Source organism: Cariama cristata, unplaced genomic scaffold (assembly GCF_000690535.1).
Source record: "Cariama cristata isolate BGI_N322 unplaced genomic scaffold, ASM69053v1 scaffold11078, whole genome shotgun sequence".
Classification (NCBI taxonomy): Eukaryota; Metazoa; Chordata; class Aves; order Cariamiformes; family Cariamidae; genus Cariama; species Cariama cristata.
The window spans coordinates 47,500-68,599 of NW_009629449.1; the positions used below are offsets into that span (position 1 = coordinate 47,500).

General features: G+C 37.5%; 1 protein-coding gene across 1 annotated transcript in view; it reads left to right on the forward strand.

Annotated features, from left to right (window-relative positions):
* Positions 1-16,280, forward strand: part of NCKAP1 (NCK-associated protein 1) — a 56,498-nt gene extending 40,218 nt beyond the window's left edge. Inside the window, exons 25-31 of the mRNA XM_009705175.1 lie at positions 1,767-1,849; positions 2,339-2,419; positions 5,934-6,027; positions 7,649-7,765; positions 11,617-11,726; positions 14,395-14,484; positions 15,117-16,280. Coding sequence (XP_009703477.1) covers positions 1,767-1,849; positions 2,339-2,419; positions 5,934-6,027; positions 7,649-7,765; positions 11,617-11,726; positions 14,395-14,484; positions 15,117-15,233 — 692 coding nt within the window. The 3' untranslated portion in view covers positions 15,234-16,280. The remainder of the gene's footprint in view (positions 1-1,766; positions 1,850-2,338; positions 2,420-5,933; positions 6,028-7,648; positions 7,766-11,616; positions 11,727-14,394; positions 14,485-15,116) is intronic.
* Positions 16,281-21,100: the final 4,820 nt, after the last annotated feature.

Sequence of the window (21,100 nt, forward strand, 5' to 3'; positions counted from 1 at the left end):
ACGCTGTCTTAGAAGGCCCCCACATTTGTCAGGCACGATTTTTGTCAGGCACAGTTTGCCCTTAGTGAAACCAAGTTGGCTGTCACGAGTCACCTCCTTATTTTCCATGTGTCTATGCATAGTTTCCTGGATGATCTGCTCCATGATCTTGTCAGGCCCAGAGCTGAGACTGACTGTAGTTTCCCAGGTCTTCCTTTTTTCTTTTTTTAAAAATGGATGTTAGATTTCCTCTTTTCCAGTCAGTGGGAATTTCCCCGAACTACCATGACTTCTCAGATATGAGGGATAGAAGCTTAGCAACTCATCCGCCAGTTGAGATGCATCTCATCAGGTCCCGTGGACTTGTGCATCTTCAGGTTCCTTAAGTGGTCTTGAATCTGATCATCTTCAGTGGGCAGTTCTTCATACTCGTAGTCCTTGCCTTTGCCTTCTGCGACTTGGGCAGTGTGGCTGGAGCACTTGCTGGTGAAGACTGAGGAAAAAAAGTCATTGAGTACCCCAGCCTTCTCCATGTCCCCGGTAACCAGGTCTCCCTTTTCCTTCTGGAGAGGGTCCACATTTTCCCTAGAGGGGAAACCTATAGAGGCTTTTCTTGTTGCCCTTGATGTCCCTGGCCAGATTTAATTCTATCAGGGCTTTAGCTTTCCTAACCTGACCCCTGGCTACTTGGACAGTTTCTATGTCTTCTTCCCAGGCTACCTGTCCTTCCATCCATGCTCTGTAGGCTTCTGTTTTGTGTCCGAGTTTGTCCAGGAGCTCCTTGTTCATCCATGCAGACCTCCTGGTTTTTTTGCTTGACTTCTTCTTTGTTGGGATACATCATCGCTCCTGAGCTTGGAGAAGGTGATCTTTGAATATTAACAGCTTTCTTGGGCCCCTCTTCCCTCCAGGCGTTTATCCCATGGTTCTCTACTAAGCAGCTCCTTGAAGTGGCCAAAGTCTGCTCTCCTGAAGCCTGGGGTAGTGAGCTTACTGTGCGCCCTCCTTGCTGCCCTGAGGATCCTTTCATGTTCGCTGCAGCTGAGACTGCCCTTGAGCTTCACATTCCCCACCAACCCCTCCTTGTTGGTGAGAAGAAGGTCCAGCAAAGCACCTTTCCTCGTTGGCTTCTCTATCATTTGGAGAAGGAAGTTATCATTAATGCATTCCAGGAACCTCCTGGATTGCTTATGCCCTGCCATGTTGTCCCTCCAACAGATACTGGGGTAGTTGAAGTCCCCCATGAGGACCAGAGCTTGTCAATGTGAGGCAGCTCCTGTCTGTCTAGAGAGGACCTGCTCCGCTTGGTCTTCATGGTCGGGTGGCCTGTAGCAGACCCCCATTATAATGTCACCTGTCCCTGCCCTCCCTTTAATCCTGACCCATAAGATTTGCTAAGTTTCTCATTTGATTCCATCACAGTGTAAATTACTGCCTTCTTTGGAAGGATTTTTATGTGTAACTAACAAGTAATTATTTTTAACAAAAATAATAATTATAAAGAGACTTTTTTGATCTCAAGAAAACACAGAACTAGTGGTAACACCCAGTATTATCAGCTGTGTGTAACAGGCTTCATTCCATGAAGTGGTTAACAGGATAGTCTTCTACTGAAAATCCCATTGTCAACTTGGCTATAAAAACTTGCTTTAGAACTGCTTATTTTGGTTCTTTTTAGGAATGCCATTGTTTCAGTACCTTTTTAAAATGTTTTCTTTCTCTTTTGAAGAATTGAGCTTGTAAACATCAACAGGTTCTTGTTCACTATTGTTCTTATTTCTCTTCAGCTGTTGACAGTGTTTTGAAGAGAATGACGATTATTGGTGTTATCTTGTCTTTTCGGTCGTTGGCACAGGAAGCACTTAGAGATGTAAGAAATAACTGCATTTGTTCTGAATAATTTTCATTATGTTTTATTTAATGGAATGATACTGCATTTGAAGCTTCACTGTTTAGGAATGCCAGCTCTTAAATGGTTGGCATGTGGGTAAAATGGCAATACTCAGTCATAACTGAACTTTGAATTACAAGTTGGGGGTGGGGCAATCTACTTTTTGAGTACTGTTCAGAGAAATGTTACATTAAAACATACAGGCTTTAGTTTGAGCATACCTCTCAATGTTTTCTGTGTTTAGTACATTTTAAAAGCTTTCATTGCGCTTTGTTTGTAAACAGCTTAACTTTGCATTTATTAAGCTTTAATGTCTTAAATCTACAAACAAATCCATATACATAAAATAGTAACTCATTTAAAAAAAATCAGTAAGTCCAGTAAAATAATAGTAGTGTCTAGTGTCTAATTGATCATTAACATGGGAAGTATTTTTTTCTTCATTTTGTGTGTGTTTGTGTCTCTTAGGTCCTATCCTACCACATTCCTTTCCTTGTAAGTTCCATCGAGGACTTTAAAGATCACATTCCAAGAGAGACTGACATGAAGGTAATGTTTGGCCCAAAGGGTGATGGTGTCATTTTTGGAGCTTACTCAAAATATGTAAGAGGCAAGACTTTCATGCTTAGTGTGAAAAATCCAGAAACAAAGAACACCCTTTTTTTTTTTTTTCCCAAAAAGCTAAGCAGTTGTGCATCTGCAGCCTCCTAATGTTTGGGGCGGGGGGGGAAAAAAAAAAAAAAAGAGCACAAAAAACCCAACAACACACCAAAACCAAAAGAGATGATAGGATAAGCACAAGTCACTATCTGCCTGTGATGACATTTGAGAAATTTCATGGAAAGAATTAAGAACAAAATTTATCAGGTGTTTCAAGAACTCTGTGTACGTGGTTGGAGCTCTGTGCATGTAATAGCTACAAGTCTGATTTTAACTGTCTGAAATGCTTGAAAAAAAGTTAGCAGCCTAAATAAGGTGCCTTGCTTCTGAATGGTAGTGTGTTTCCATCCAAAAACACTTGTTGCTACATCATGTGGCTTCTGGACACGTATGAGCAGTAGCTGCAGCCTAGCTGGTTTTTCAGTCTCTTACTGGAGCTTGGAGCCTGTGAAGGTTTGCAAGCTTCTTAATGGTATTGTGGCAATTTGATGTGCAGAAAATGCGTAGTGGGATATACACTGTGTGACTCTTGCTTCACTTTTGCAAGAACAATTTTTAGAAATCTGCTCTTCAGCAAATTATAGTTTTTGAGGGCTTGAATATGTTGTTATTCCTGAACTTGAAGTTTATATTTTGCCTTTTACTCTTGAGGAAAGAAATTTAAGTTCTATTGTGTACAAAGATTCACTAAATAAAAAACATCTCCTTTTTAAAAGTACATTACAAGAACAGTTCAGAGTCCATTATGGTGGGCCTCGTGATTTCAGAAGACATGGTTTAGCAGTCTATCTGAAAATGAGTCAGAGGTTGCAAGAAGAATATGATAAGTTACTGAAGTTTCACACACATGCTATTTCACCTCAAAATATAATCGCATCCTCCTTGAAACTGGCAATGCTGATAAACGGGCCATGAATATTTGATGTCCCAGAAAACACTGAATTTCATACCACAATAGAGAAATTGTGTGGAAATGCTATGGAAAATTAACCTCAGGGATACCGGCTCATGATAAAAATTGTATAAAAATGATGCAAGTTGCCTTTGCACTTCTCAGGAAAAGCCTTTCTAAAATTCTCACCTATAGTTACAGAGAAAATCATTGATTGCCAAAGCATCACGTTCCATTATTGAATTTGAGGAATCGGCATGCAGAAGAGATGAGAAGGGAAGTTCACTGTCTACTTTGCTTGAACTTTTCAGAAAGCATCTTACACTCTCTGGTATCAACGGGGTGCTGAAAAATAGAGTGGGATAAAGGCTGCAACAGTAATCATTGAAGACAGTATTTTACCATTGATATTTTTAAGCTGATGATAACAGATCATTTTAAACACCTCAGTGGGTCTCTAAAGACACCACTGAACACATTTGTGTAAGCAGATACGAGAAAGCATAGTAGTTGCTGCTTCTCTTCTGGGAGTTACTGGAGAATTTGCAGTTGCTGGAATAATTGCATGGCAAAATGCTATCTTCTGTTAAATAAAACCATGCTGAGGACTGTTCTCTGGCTCGTGCCACGTAGCACTACCTACTTGCCTCTGCTTCACGTAATATTTGGCTGTTGGCCTTCTCTGGGTCTGCTGTAGTTCAGCTGTGATTCATAAATATACCTATTTTGTATGTGTCTTTCAAAGTTCGAAGTGTCTGAAATAAAATTTAAGTGCTGTGGTACAGTCCACCATGCTGGTGTTCGCGTGATAGCAAGCGTAGATGTCACGTCTTGTGGTGTGGCGTGATGCCATGTAGGCTTGTTTGAGAGTACATAGCTTGCCTTGGATAATGTTGGAGGACTGTGTGTAGAGAAGGAGCCAAATCTCTGTAGTCTTGTCCATAGTGCCTAGTGGTAATACTGGGAACTCTGATATGTGCTGCCCCCCAGCTCTGCCAGAGCTTTGTCTTGAAAACAGATTCTTGGAAGGGCTGGAACCGTGCTATGAGCCTGCTAACAATTGAGCCCTGTGGACGATCCGCAGCTCATTGTCTGAGCCTTCTCCTGGCCTTGTGACATAACAGCAGTGCAACTGTAGGCAACAAAGGCTTCTTTTGGGACAATAAGGCAGACTTTTTTTTTCTTAAATGAAGGCCTGTCAACAGACAGATCTTTACAAGGCTTTGTACAATGAATTGGGACAATTGCCCAATTGGGCATATTTTAGGACGTAATAACATAGTAATTTCCTATGTATTGAATTTACGAGGCAAAACATAAACAGCTTTAAAGCTGTTGATGAAATAAACACTTATTATGAAATGTTGTTTTTATTTTAGTATCCCTGAAACTTATGATTTGGGGTGACTGGCAAAATGGGGATTTGTTCTTCCTTTATTTGATTATTATTAATATTAAATTGTTGAGATGTCTATATGGGCTTCTAGAAACAGGCTTGCATTTGTTCCACTGTTGCTCCTCAACCAGTTTGTTGTGAATTGCTCTGTAATTCTTTTAATGCAGGACTCAAGCTAGTATCGTACGTCCTGCTGACAGCGTAGCACTGTGCAAATAACACTGTATGCTTTTCATATCAGAACTTGCCCTTGGGCAGCCAGGCTGGAGCACACAAATAAGGATAGTTTGCGCGATATCCCCTATGTGCATCTGTATGTGAGAATTTACAGGCAAAGTGTAAAACTTCTCAAATATTAACAGCAGTAAGACACATTGCTAGCTTTTCCCATAGTCCTTTGTATTTGATATAAACCTGCTTTTGCAGAGATTCGTCTGAAGTACAGCTTCACATACTTTGTCCAAAATGTAAATTCGGGAAAGAGAGAAGAATTGTGTTGAACGTTTGTTAATGGCAACAGAAGATACAGTCTGGGGCAGACTGGAAAATGGAATACATTTCAAGATGCTCTTAGTTTCTCCGAGAGTTAGGGCCACTTAGAGTCTTAATTCTTGGCACTTGGAATCACTGGATACTGAATCTGTATCAAATTTGAATGTTGTAAGATTTCTGCCTTACTAATGTTTCACCAGATAGTGACTTTTGGCTTTTGTCTAAAAATGCTGTATTTGCAGATGTTAGCCGATACTTCAGCTCTGATAGAGGAAATCTGTTAGTTTCTTTTGAACAGTGAAGAAAGATGTAGAAACAGCCAATTGGAAGTCAGGATGTTTGCTTTGGAGGTAATGTAGAAAAGTATACAAGCTTTGTTTGGCTTGACAAAAAAAGTTATAATCTAGTACATGAAGTACTGACCCAGCTGTTGAGTGTAGGTTAGAAACAAACAAAAACCTAGAGTCTCTTCATCTCATTTTAGCCAAGTCTCTGAAATTCCTTAGTGCCTCAAACTCTAATGTGGACATTTTAAACATGATAACAAAACTGTGCCTCATCATATTCACACAAAAAGCATTCAATGTTGTCTTTTTTGTAAATATCTTTCTTGTGATCCTCAGGTGGCAATGAATGTATATGAACTGTCATCAGCTGCTGGATTGCCTTGTGAGATTGATCCTGCCTTGGTTGTAGCACTGTCTTCCCAAAAATCAGGTAAGAAGTTAAAACTTAAAAAGTGTTAAAAAAAAAAAGAAATAGGAGGAGCAAAAAAAATAAATGCACCCAGGCATGGAAGTGTTTAAAGTGCTAGGAGGAGACTTTTGTATCTTGGGTCCTTTGTATTCCTTCAATGAACTCCATAAATGGCATAAGAACATGAATTATTTGTGCCTGCTCCCTGCTGATGTGTTAGCTTGAGAATCTTTTCAACCACATAAGAATTAACTTGTTGACCTAGAAAAGAATAACAAGTCAATGTTGAAGGAGTTTAATAGCTCTTGGTGAAAACCGCTGTAATTTAAGGACGATGAAAATAGGACTCTATTGTGAACAACTACGGACATGATCAGTTTTGTTGTAGAGATCTATAACAAATCTGTGTCACGTAGATAGGTATTAGGAGCTGAAATGACGGCTGAGTGCACTTCATGAATTTCACAACATTTGTTACTGGTCTGTTATACAAGTGTTAACATGGAGCTTACAAGGGGAAACATGGTAAAATAAACATCTTAATGTTCCAACATGTATAGTGCTTCCTCTTACTTGCTTTAAAGCACCACTGTCTAAGCTTTTCAGTTTTGTTTACTCTGACAGGTTCAAAGGCATGAATTAAGACTCTTAAGTGCTTTTTGACAGTCTTCAACTTTTTTCCCCTATCTTCCTTGCTGAGCACTTTATTGCCTTTTTTTGCCTCTGTCTCATGGATGGTTAATGTTATAATCAGATCGTGAATATTTTAAATGCTACCTAAGTTATTTTTTCTTGCTTTAATGGTAGTTATTTTGGGAGGGGAAAATACAGCTAATTTCAAGGGGCATTTTAATATTCAAACTTAAGTGTCAAGCACAATTTCTTTGTGTAGCTTTTAAAAAAAAAAAAAGTATTTGTTTTATATACGTTGTGTGTATAATATACGTAGGTCTGTCTTTGAAAGATGGCTAGTATCTGAAATGGCATTTTAAATAGGTGATTTTCATTGTGGTGCAGCTGTGAAATGTTTAAGCTGGGTGAACAGGACGGAGTTTCTGTATATTTTCATGATTGGTTAGGATCTTGTATTTTGATTCTTTGCAGTTTGAAGTATGTTGCTTTTAGTAATTCAGTTTGTACAGATATAAGTACTGTATTTCACCAACTGTTGACTTTTTTTAAACTAATCTTACGCTAATGTGTGGTGATACTGCCACTTTCGAAAACGCAAGGTTTTAGTATGAATTGAGGCGAGTGCACATCCCTTTCTGCTCATTATACCAAAGAGAGAGTGCAAGAGAAGCTCTCCTCACCTCAGCGCAATAACTGGATTTATACCAGCTTGTAAAAAGAGTATTCTGCTTTACCGTATTAAAGTCTTAGTAACTAAATGGTTAGAAATGATAGAGTGGCAGCAGCTTCCCTTCATTCTTGTAGACAGCAAGCTGGACATTTTGAAGCTCCACCCTGTGTCTTTTGGCAAGACTTGACATAATATTCCTCCTTTCACAATGCAGACATTGAGTTTTTTTTGTTGATGGGTTTAAATTTTAGTTTGGTCAAACTTTTTATCTTCTAAACTACCTGCAGTTGAAATACTTTGATGACTTCTTTAATTAAAGAACTTTGGTTTTGTTTTTAGAAAACATTAGTCCTGAAGAAGAATATAAAATTGCTTGCCTTCTCATGGTCTTCGTGGCAGTCTCCTTGCCAACTTTGGCTAGTAATGTGATGTCTCAGTATAGCCCCGCCATTGAAGGTAATGTAGAGTCAGCTAAGTATTTGCTGTGAATGCTTTCTTCATAATGGTCCTGGTAGTTTCTTGAATACTTTTGCTTTAAATATTTTCCTATGTGTTTTAATGAACAAAATTTTAAAATCAGTTAGCCCTAATCCAGTGAAGTTCTCCTGAAAGTTACTTTAAAAAGCATTTACTTAATTCTTGTTTGAGATAACTTTCTATGAAAAATGAGTCTTCTACCTGAGATTTTAAGAACAGTTCGGATACTGTAGGGGGCAATCTCATCCTAATATGTGAAATTGCTAGAGCATACATTCTACATTAACTAGTGTGAGACTTCTTATGTAATAGTATAGATGTTTTAGTAATCTCTGCATTGCCTTTGGGCCACTCATACAAGGTGTCTTTTCTGTATTTAATATGCTGTTCATACTACTAAGCATGAAGTTTTGAAAACAGAATCTGGAACCTGTAGGCTGTGAACAGAATTATATCCTATGCAGTAGTTCAACTTTCTTATTTTAAAAAAAAAAATAAATAAATCTTTGCATCAAGGAAGTTCTTTGCATGTAATCCACAAAAAAAAGTTCTTTCAGACAAAATTAAGTTAAAAAAAAGACTGACAAAACTGTTCCAACACACACAAAAGTCACCTTTCAGCTGTTCAAGCTATTTCCTTTGTGATGTGTAGCGTGACTCACATAAAAGACCATGTTTATTCTGCATCCATTTACTGGGTACAATGTGGGGGTTTTTTTGTTTCTTGGTCTGTGGTGGTGTTTTTTAGGTTTTGGTGGGTTTTTGGGGTTTTTTTAAGTTGCGTTATTTTTGACCCAGTGAAAATTTATCTCTCAAAGAATGTCTGAACTGACTTCTGAAAATTTAAAGTACTAGGAAAAAAGACCAAAAATTCTGAAAGCCTGTATCACTTAGTGTAGTATGCAGATCACGTTTTTGAGAGAACCAAGACTGTTGTTTTAAATTGGGTTGATTAACGTTTTCTCTAGTTTTGAGAGGTTAGGGATCTGTTAACTCTAGTTTCATTTTAAACAGACAGTGTAGCCTTTTGCCAATTGTGAAAAAGTTGGATAAATCTCTGCATTGAGTAGAACTGGAACATTGATTTGAAAACTTACGAATTTTAAATTTAACAGCTTTTTCTGATGAACAGGGAGAACAATCTATAACCTACAGAGTTGTTTCATGTTATCTGCACTCTTATAGTATTTCTACCACCTTTTGTGAGGTTTTTCAAAGTCATGATGGCTGAATGAAAATCTCAGAATATAGGCAAGCGCGGGGAATATCAAATGTGATTGGTGAGGGGCATCAGGTTGGTTTTCTCCACTCAGGCCAAATGAATTTGCTTATGTGTGTTTAAGACCACATCTCTTAAATATTACTTGTTTATAGTTCTGTAAAATAAATCCTGTGGAAGCACTTTCTGCCACCAGTTTCTCCTCCAAAACTGTCTCATCTACTGTAGAGTCTCAAAACTTGTACTGCTTGCCAGGGGGACAGTACTAAAAGTTTTTAATGGTGATTATATTTTCACATTCACCCCTCTGCAGATTTCTTTCTAAGAACATGAGTCAGGCTAGCTAGAGGTTCACCAGCAGGTTAGGGCTCATGCAGGTTTGCCTTACTCAAACTCCACTATCTTCCAAGGACCCTCTTAGTCCTCAGGTTCTTAGTAGGCTGAAACAGCAGATAATTCTTATCTTCTGTCTGTTTTATATCACGTAGTTTAAATAGTCCAGTTTCTGTGATTTCATTTACATTCAGTAACTCTTAACATGAAGTCAGGCAAAGCCTTGTTTCAAAGTGAGTTCTTAAAGTAAGTACAGTTAATAAGTTCTCATAAAACTGTGACTGGAGAGAAGTTACATCTAGAACTCAAATAAGCCCGTATTAGGAGTTGCTACTGATTTTATAAGATGTGGCCTTTGTATTATGTAATTCTTCACTGAGTGGAATCTCTTTCATTGAGAGGAAAAGAGTCTGGCAAAAGGAATACATAAAATATGTTCACTCTACTGAACTGAACAAACAGAATAGACCTTGTCAGTTCTGCCTTCCTTGCATAATATTATTTTTTTGTTGTGTTCTGCCCTTACTGTAGAACGTATGGCTTTAGACACTTAATATAGGTGCTGTTTCCAGAATGAGAACTTAATAAATACTGCTTTTTATGAAGTAAATTCCCTGGACAAATCCTGAATTTATCCATCAACAAGTCACAGATTTGAAGGAGTTTCAGCTTTCTAATCTGGCAAGACATGCCTCCCAAATACAGACAGTTCTTGGACAGCTTGAGCAATGTCTGCGTTCTCTCTGCCTACTTCAAGATCAAGCCTGTTTCTTCCAGATAAAGGCTCAGATTCTAACAGACCTTTACTTTGTTCCCAGTAAGAAATCTGAACTGCTAGTCAAATATCAGGCTAGAGGACTAATTTGTTGTCTAGAGGCTAGAGCAGAACACTAGCCTGCAAGAGGCATAGCCTTTTCTAAATACTTGAAACCTGTTGCAGGTTGGAAGACAGCAGTTTCTCAGTTGAATTCCCTTGCTGATGCTTTTTCGACAGTCTCTGAGACATAAAAATGAAGTCACTTCAAAAACAAATATAAATTTAAATCAGCAGAATTAAGCAGAAAACATGTTCTTAACTGATGTTCAAGAAAAGTGATCTGTTCTTTTTTTGGACTAGCATATTCATGTGGCAATATTTAATTAAAATAGAAGACGGAGTGGGAGTATCAGCTCTGGGGGGCCTGCTGGTGGAGATCCACAGGGATCTTTGCTGGGACCTATTAGTCAGCATATTCATAGACCACCCAGAGGTGGGGCTGAAGAGTGAGGTGAGAAACTTTTCATATCATGCAAAGTTATTGAGGGTATTCGAGGAGTGAAGAGCTGCAGATCGATAATATGACACTGAGTAAATTGGGCAATAAAATGACAGATAAAATTCATTTTAAGTAACAACAGTGATATGCATGGGGGAAGAAAAATTAATTTTCCTCACGTGGAGTGATGGGGTCTAGCTGACCTTGCTACTCAAGCATGACCTTGGAGTTATGATAAATGACCGAATGAAAAAATGAGCTCAATGCTCAGCAATGGTCAAAAAGAATTGCTAAGAATCAGCAGTGTTTGCATGCTTGAATACTTGTTAACTTCTTCAAAGACCACTTCCTCCTCATATGCTAGCACTTTCCCAAGGTATTTGCCCAGGTATCTATTCATTTTGTTTTAAAGTGGTAGATTTGACTTAATTTGCCTAGAAGAGATCTTAGGCTTACTGAGGAGCAGTTCTGCTCTCTTTGAAAACTAGTGTCATTTAATCACCTTCCAGGCCTCTGAAGCCAGGGTGAATTTTAGGCAAGATGTTACGTACGGCAATTAGCAATTTGACAGTTCTGTTCTTGAGTTCCTGTATATCTCTCGGGTGAATGCCGTCTGGGCATGATGACTTGTTCATTTACACAGAGGGAAGAAAAATAGCCAACTAGCTTGAAAAAATCCGCTTGCACATGTATTTTTAGCCTAGTCAAGTGGTAATACTCTCAGGTTTTGTAGAAACCAAGTAAACTTCCAATACATTCTTTCTCCTGATTTCTAAAAGCCACGGGGATCTTTGTCAGGTGGTGGTTGTGACCATTACAGCATTCAGAAGAGAGATCTGTACATCTGGTGGCTTTCCTGATACCAAGTTCAGTGTGAAAGAGTACTTTGCTCCTGTTGTGTAAGATGCTACAAGTTCTGTCTTTCACTGTGACAAGTCTATTTAATCTTTGGTGGTATTTTCCAAAGAATACTGTCACTTTCGAACATGATGCTGAGGTAATTTGTATATGTTTTTGTTTAGGGCATTGCAACAACATTCATTGCTTGGCGAAAGCTATCAACCAGATTGCTGCGGCTTTATTCACCATCCACAAGGGAAGCATTGAAGACCGTCTTAAAGAATTTTTGGCCGTATGTATAACTTCATTTCTAGAGCTAGCTTCTCAAAAAAGAGAGGAACTCTCACATCCTAATGCCTCTCAATCCGTTTGATACATAGTCTAGCTTGTGCAGTGCTGTCATTAAATTATTGATGTGTTTGTCATTGCCAGGTGTTGCCTTTACAGTGGCAATCAGCCATCAGTAATCTTAATCACAAGAGCATACTATAAAGATTTAGGTTAATATGGATGAGTATTGATTAACCAACATTTATTCCAATATCAATATTGCTTCATAATGCTTGCCATGTTACTTATTTTCCTGTAGTTATAGATTGCAGAGAAACTAAAGTTATTGTATAATACAGTGTTGATTTTGATTAGGAGAACATCAGGCGTGGGTAGGTTACTTTTTGAAGTCTAGCAATAGCTTAAAATTCATATCTGAACAAGAAAAATATCTGTTGACCTCAGGAAGTATTTTCAAATTAAGGTAGAAAATGTAATTTGGGATGCAATGCAATTGATTTCATATAAATCTGGTTTTGGTGCACAAGAGAGAAAAGCATATTGTTAATACAAGTCTAGGTAGATTAAACGTAGTAGCAGTTCTTTATTAGCAATAGTCAGCAGTGTGTGATGTTGGAAATTAGCAAATCAGCGCAAGGGTCATAATTTTTTTTTTTTCCAGTATAATCTTTAGTATTTTAGCACATACCTTCTCTTACATTGTGTGGCCCATGACTGGAAAAAGAAATGTGCAATGCATATAAAATCAAGATTCTGTCTAGCAGACTTTTTCCCATGATGCATTGGACTCTAGTTTATTTTACTTTTTGAAAGAAAGTTAACTCCAGAATGGCTTTTGAGTTCTACCTTTTGACATGTCTGCCCTTCTTAAACAGTAACTATCTGATAGCAGTATGTTACAGGGGCATTTGGGAAGAGGAATTTTTATGCTTTGGAGTAGGTTGAAGATCAAAGCTGCTGAAATCTTTAGTGATGCTTAGAAAAAAAATAATCAAAAGCCCTTAGGTGGTGGTGATGTATTTAAAATGCATTTTGATGTGCTGCTTGAGTAGAAATGGAATTTTTAAAGTGGCTTTTAATTAGCCAACACTGGAAGGGAAACTAAAGGCTAAACCAGCAGCTTCATGTTAATTTTAAAAAGTTACTACTGATTTTGAGCGATTCTTGATTTTTTGCTGTTTGACCTTGAACTGTGGAAAAAATATCCCCTCCCTCCTTATTTTAGGTGCCTTACACACGGTGGGGGATGATAATGGTAACTTTCTGTAACTAGAAGTCCAGAGAAACAAAATTTTTTTTTCTTTTTTTTTTTCTTTTCTTAAAAGGATCTTTCACTTCTGGAAATTCATTGCATTTTGTAAAACAGAAAAATCCTTTGGCCATTGACCTTGTCAAATGCAACTGCTGGTGCTAAAAGATGAAAGAGAAATGGTTGTGTCAAGTTGCATACATTTGACAAGTGAAGGAAACCAGTATAGTTTCATGTGATAAAAACACTTTTGGTATGAGGTTTGCATTTTTTCAGTGCTTACGAACTGGTTTCAGACCACTGTTTTTACTGCACAGACCATGACTTGATGCTTGAAATATTTTGTTAATCTTTCTTTTCTAACACCTTTTGTATATCACTTGCTGTTAGTCTCAAAGAAAAATATTTCTCTCAAGAAGAAAATGTACTGCTGGAGATGATTTGCTTTCCTGTCAAAGTTAATTCACTATGGAAAAAAACTAGGTTATTTGATACTGATGAGTATGTACTAAGATTCTGTTGAACTATGCATATTCGCTTTATATTACAAATTGATTCATGACAGATTTAGTTGAAGAGGAATTTTGATTGGGATTTTTAAAGTTAAGTGTTTTAAGCTAAAATCCATTTCTGGTAAACATAGGGTTTAGGCACATTGCCATTGCTTGGTGTGAGGGCATCAATAATGATTGTACATCTGAAAGTTGAAAGGAGTTTTTTCAAATTTCTGTAAGGCATGAAAACATGGGTTATCCATACATCTTCAAATTAAGTGTTTCACTGCATTCTGTCATCCTGAGCTTACAAATACCTGAGTACATGTTAGAAGTTTCTAGGATATCTTCTAAAACTAGTATTGTGGAGTTGCTTATGGTCTGGTCAAATACTATTAATTTACATTTAGGGTGACATTTCTTCTATTAAAAATATAGCCTAGGAAGTAAAACGTATCTTTTTCTTCTATGGTAAAATGGGTATAACTTCAAACAATAAAAACTTCAATCACTTTAACTCTTACAAAACTGCAGTAAGTTTATATGCGTATTGGGAAGGACAGAGGAAGTGAGATCTTGATCCCGTGGGGGTTCTGTCGTGAATTTCAGTAGACTTTATAATGGTCAACCAATGATTACAACGAAAAGTTCTTTACAATAAATTAATTCACTTTTTGTATTAAAATAGCACGTCGCTTATTAAACACTACTAGAAATAAACAAAAATGGCTTACTGAGACTAAAGCCCACTGATGGTTTGTGTGCTCAGGATTACTTACTTTCCTGTTGTAGTTGTTAGTACAACGCAGTGTCCATTGGCTAGGATATTGATTCCTTTAGAAAGGTTTTCTGTTTGTGTAATGAAATAGCAGAAGCCAAGCAATGCATTGTTTTATTTATTGCTTTGAAATACTCATTTTGTGTAGCTTGCATCGTCTAGTCTACTGAAGATTGGCCAGGAGACGGACAAATCTACTACAAGGAACAGAGAATCTGTTTACCTACTACTAGACATGGTAAGCATTTGTCTGTTTTATTTGTGTTATTTAAGGAATAGGCCCCACATTGCATTGTTCATTCAACAAGGGGTTTTTGGGTGTCACCTTGGTTGTTGTAGCTCATGAACCAGTGGAAATAGTTTTTTTTTTAAATGTTATTCTTCCTGGCATTCTAATGTCAGGAATTAATTTTTTTCATTTCCCCAACACATGCAGTCATTTTTAACATTGTCCTGTGTTGCTTAGAACATTGGATCACATTGTTCAGATCATTTTCATTGCTCACTTAGTACATACAATATTAAAACAAAATTTCACATTAAAAGAAGCACTGTTCAGAGTGTGTGGGAGAAAATCCTCTCTGCTCAGAGGTTTTCCTTTCAGTATTCTGTACGTTTTGGAAATGGCAGAAATGCTATAAGACTATATATACAGGAAAGCTAAATGACTGGATTTCAGAAGTGGTGAGTTTACAGCAATGTGTTTCTTCTCAACATTTAGACTTTTGTTTTGGTTTGGTTTGGGTTTTTTTGCATTAAAGTATGTGAGTGGTAGTGTGGTACAGACTAGAAGTATCTACATGAAATAGATTATCAAGAGCAGGCAGTAGAAGGTGTTCTGCAAAACCTTGTGCTTCTGGTATTTTTCAGATTGTGCAGGAGTCTCCATTCCTGACAATGGATCTCTTGGAGTCTTGTTTCCCTTATGTCTTGCTGAGAAATGCATACCATGCTGTCTACAAACAAAGTGTCACATCCTCTGCCTAAGCATCTACTTACTGGAGATAAGACATAGCACGCATCTATGTGGCCTCAGTTTTATCTGTAAACTGTGGAGCTATTTTACTTTATGGCCTGATGAACAGTTTTGTGGATTATAAACTTTTTTCATAAAGGTGTATTTCTGATCAGTGGTTTCTTAATATGGTTGTACTACAATATAAGCTTGGTTGATTTTAGGTTGCGCATTCATGGAAAATCTTTTTTCTCATTTCTTCCTTTTTTTTTCTTTAGAGCATCAGTTATGTTTAAAAAAATACTACTTCTGCTATATGTTTTTTGATATTGATCATGCAAAACAAAAATTGCTTGTTTATTTCCCAGAAGAAAAATGTATTTAGTGATTATTTTAGATAGTGTAGCTTTCATCTGTGTGTAAATTATTTCATATAGGGAGAGTTATAATCTTGTACCTATTGTTCTTATTGAAAACAAATACTGGATGTGCATTTCTGTGAAGTCATTACAGCATTTCTAGTTTTATTTTGAAACATTCACCAATCTACGTAATATGACACTATCTAACATTAAAAATGTTATAGGACTGCTTATCCTTCAGACAGCGATCCTCTCCCGATACTCTTAAACAACAGCAAGTGGTGTTGTTTGTATAAAGCATAGTGGAAATTTTTTTTTAAACTAACTTCTGTGGTGCCCTGTTGGCATTAACACTACCATTGTACCCTGCTGTATAATAAACATTCTTACACATTTATCACATGTTGATAAAATGTTAGCTCTTAACCACTTTTTATATGTTTTAAATTTTTGAAATTCAAGTGTACCTTCCATAACATACAATAAACACTAGACTGTATTATCTGTAGGTGAATTATTTTTAATATAAATGTTATCCTAGTATTTTAAGCCTAAACTGTGCTGTTGTGCATTGATTTACATCTCACAGTTCATTAAATATCAATCCTTAGAGCTTTTATGTGAAGACTTCTTTTAATCCTTCACCTTTTGGCTTCTGCAATAGTGAATCTTGTAAAAAGTTGTAAGAAGGAATTAAACACGATGTAGAAAGTGTCAGTTTAGTGCCATTATCCTTTAAATCTTAATTTTACATAATAAAGCGAGAAGAGCATTTCTACAGTATGTAGCAATGCCAGTTGAACCCATAGAAATAAGTGTATTGTTAAAGTATAAGACTTGAAATAATGATAAAACAGGAGAGTGTTGCTGAAACCGTAACATCAGACATTACTGAGACAGATGTATAATAGGCCTTGTTTTATCACTCGTGCAAATTGGCATGCAGTATAGCATTGGCTCATTTAGCCTGAAAGCTGACCAGATGGTTGTGCTCTTTAATCCACAGCATATAAAAGCTATGTGTTTCTCAACAGGCGCTGGACATTGTATAGAGCCCCTGTTCTTGATGCAACTTACGGGCATGCTGGTACCTTTTTCTATTATGAAAGAGCTGTTGTGTGCTCAGTTACAATAGCTTCCTCTGTCCAGGGGAAAAAAGTACTGGGAGAAAATTGTCCTAAGGAAGTAAGACAGTACATCTATATTTTTCCGAATTATGCGTTTTATGTTATAACCATGGAGCTGTTTTTAAATTGATAATTTAGGACCATAACGAGTAAGTTTGTTCATGAAAAAAAGTTAGGTCGAATGCGAGACTTAAGAGATCTATTCTGTAATATTTATAATCTAATATGTTCAAATGTCTTGATTTTGATTGTAATGTAGCCTTTTGTGGAAAAACAATGCCTGTTTTCAAGACTGACTCTTGAAAAATTCAAGTTTAAGAAATAACCTATTTTGTGTCTTTAATCTTTTTAAGTACAAAGTAATTGTATTTGGTCGTTTACCTTGGATCCCTGTCGCCTTTCCACTGTCTGAGGTGTTACTGAACTAAGCCTAGAAAACAGGTAATCTCTGACAAATAGTTAACGAGTGCAGTATCTCTGCAAGAAGCTACTTCTGCAATCCGATTAGATTCAGTCATGAACCTTTTGGACGCGGTAGTTTCTGTGGGAGCCCTTATGTGATTGTGCTGTGCTGTCTGGTACACAAATGCCTGAGATGGTGCCTTTTTAACTACCCTTCCTGCAAGAACTCAGAGCAAGCTCAGGACCAAACCAAAGACCGAGGAAACTGGGGAAGAATTATGTGGACTCATCCATGTATTGGTTGGATTTTGGAGTGGTTTTGGAGGGGTTTTGGGTGGGGGTGGGAGGGCGTCCTTGCTTTGTTCTTGCTTGCTGTATTTCTATTATTTCTGCTTTCAGCTGAGCTACTACAAAGCTATTTAGGGTTCAGCCTGCTTGTGGAAGGCAGAAAACATCAAGTATAGTCCTCGAGACAACCTGTGTCCATGTATTATACAAACCATAATAAGCCTGTCAAGCAGAGTTTGTTGGGGAAGAAGGTAGAGAGGGAATTCTTCCTCTGGAGCTGCCTACACCATGTCCACAACTTAGTAAGTTCAATTGTTGACACTGTATATTGAGTCATCTCGGGTGGCTTTTTGTGCATTTCCAGAAGTGTGTGTAATTCCTGGAGCATGAAGCACAGACGGCTGAGCTGGTCCCATGTGGAGCCAGTTTGGATCAAATGTCTGATTCGCGGGGGAGGGCTCTGCCTTGTGTGAGAGAGAGAGAGCATGGAAGAAGAATGTGCTATTGCTGCCCAGAAAACTTTTTTAATTTAAAAATTACATCCATCAGGACAAAAGATTACCATTGAAAATAATGGCCACTGTTAAACATTTCTTACTGTAGCAATTTGTTTTCTAGATAGGAAAACGGATTGGTAACCAAACTTGACACTTGAAGTATACTAGTTTTGATGCACTGGAGAATGGCATTCTCCCCAGAAAATGTTGAAATGAGGTCGGTGATTTGAGGAAAGATATGAGCCTTCTTCAGCAGGTCATCATGGGCCTGTGTGACTTCAGAGCTTACTCATTCCGGATTCAAGAATTCGAGACCATAAGTAAATACGTCTTGCCTCTAAACTGTATTTTTTCTAAAAGTTTCCCTGCTCCTGGGATGCAGCATTGTAACTCATACTAAAGAGTGAACTCTCAGTTACTCTACCAGTAACTGTGATAAATTCTGTAAGTTTGGGTATGTCTGAACTAATGCTGTAATATATATTTTTTTTTTTATTATTAATTGCTCCGTCAAGCTGAACCAAACTCAAAGCTAGGTTTATAGGTGTAGCCAATTATCCTGTTGAATCAATAAAAGAGTTTTTAAGGCATCGGCTTCAAATTGTTTTCATATTCAAATTTAAGCATCTTTTCATTCCATAATACATTTTGGATACTACAGAAGTAGTTTAGTTATATTTGCTACTAAACTTGGATGACAAATTTAAGGACTGAATGAATAGAGGGAAGGTGCTTTCATTTCAATCCCTGTGGCTAGCCCTGAAACACTGCAATGACCAGCTGTGCAAAGCAAGGTAATTTAAATGACAGCTACACGCATTTGATTTGGTTTCATGGATGAGGACCACCATTTTCAGCGTTGTCAAATAATTAGTTTTCCAAAATACTAAAGTTCTGCTTATTTTTTTTCTTCAGATAAAATTTTTTGCATCATTTTTATGATAAAGGTAAATCTTCCCCTGAAATGACTGAGGTTTTTTATTTGAATTAACCACTCTTTTTATGCTTTTGCTATTCCTTGTGTTAAAAAGTCTATAAATATTTGTACTAACACATAACAAAATCAAAATGGTCCCCTGACCTATGTCCAAAACCGTATTAATTTGATATTAGTCATGCAGGTTCTAGTGCTACTAGGTCAAAACGACCTGCTTACAGGATGTAGTGTCAGTGTGTCTTACACAATTCAGTAATAGAAAATGTTGGTATTAAATTCAGAATGAAAAGCATGTGTTGAGCTTAGTGTAAAGCAAGGGGATTTTAATAGTTTCTTGTACAGATTTTCAGGCTATTTCGTTGTTCACGGCAACAGTAATCTTTAAAAAGTGGCTTCTTGAAGAAAAATTACACTGACAGCTATTAATTACAGATGCAGCCTGCAAAGCTATTACAGCTGAATGTTTAAAACCCTGATGCTAGTAAATCCAGTTCATTGTCCATTAACAACATAATGTTGTATCTTGTCAGTACTTGCTTCAGGTTGTGACCAGAAGATAGGGAAGGCAGCATCACAGGTTACCTGCAAACTCTTCTGCTCTTGCCCTCCCTGCCCTTGTCGTTAGCCTTTGATTTTGGCTAAATTTGAGGTTAACTCGATGGGCGGCCAGTGCAGAGAACAGAAGACTTGTGTTTGGCAAGAGCAGTATTATTTCTAAATGTAAATTAAATTATAATTTTTTTAATAATGGCAAGGACACAATGAGAATAATGAAAACATTCCTTGGATAGGCACATAAAGGAAAGGGAAGCAAACTGTAAATTAATCTTATGCTAATTATGGTGATACAAAAGAGGAGTGAGAAGAAAAGGGAGGTAAGAGAGCAGTTGAAAGTGGTGATCACAGAGCACTCAGAGAAGTTGGGAAAGACATTGCTCAGTGATTCTTGAGTCCATTTTGTAACTCTGAAGTCTTATTTGATGCTTCCTGGATTAAATCTAGATTGTCTCTCACACTTCAGAGTTGCATTTAAAAATTTCAAGGTGTCTTCTGTTTTCTACTCTGTACATGAAGCAAACTTTTCCAGCTTTAGGATCCTTTGTAAATAAAGGATGCTTGAAAGTGTAAAACGTTGAGGCATCTTGGTATGAGCATGTGTTTGCCAAGACTGAGTCAGCAGAACTGGATAGGAACATCTCTCTCATGCCTGTTACAGTGAAACACTAAAGATGGTCTACACTGTTTGGATTTAGTTCTGTTTATGTCTTTAAAGTGGAAGATGTCAGGAATGATGTTTAGTGTTACAAGGAGATCAGGTAAGTGACAGAGTTCATTATTATTTTGGATAACAAAGCACTTCAAAGGGCTAAAAAGCAGCTGAGAAAATGGGTTCAGCCTGTGACACTTGCTTTAGAGGTGACTTTATTAGGGAAATAATTGCACCATTATTTTCACAACAATTTTTGTTTGGATGCCAAGAAAATATGTGAACTTTTATCTAGTAAAAGCTCAGAGGGAAACCATAGTGACAAGGCAGTAATAATACATTTGAATTTTGTCATAGAATACTAATTGTTTGCTTGCTAATCTGTGGTGGCACAGGCGCTGGTTGAAAGTGGTCACAATCATTTGCTAAGAGGTGTGTGGAATCAGAGTTCATTTGGTTTTAAATATGTCTCTTCAGCTGGTGGAAATGGACACCGTGCCATGGATTTTGTTGGCCAAGCTGACACTTATAGTTGCAATAGGTATCATATGCCTTTCAAGAAGGATCCTGGAGCATTTCAAACCAACATTACCTTGGAGCTTCTCAAAATCCCAGTTACTGGCAGAAGATCCAAGCAGCAAAAAAAGAGAAGTTGCGTATCGATATTGTAATTTTGCAGGTAGGTGATGGGGATGGAGAACAGCAAGTAAGGACACGGCCTCTGGTATAGCATTGAGACGCCTGGACCTTAACTTCTAGGTCTATATGCTGTTAAGCACTCAGTGACCATAGTTGTGAAGGGGGAGGCTGAAATTAAAGCAGTGACAACCACTGAGGACCATTTTAAAACCACCATATACACTGCTCGAATCAAGTGGGACGGGGCTGTGAGAGCATGGCTAGTGTGCAAAAGCATTGGAGCTGAGACACAAAGCAGGCAAAACCCCTGCTGCCTTCTCCCTGAGGAAAGCCACCAATAAAAAATCCTGTGGTACTGGAAAATGTCTCTTTCTAAACTTGTATTCTAACGATTCCAGCATGATGACTGACAGCCCTGTGAACAGAGGATAGGCTCATTG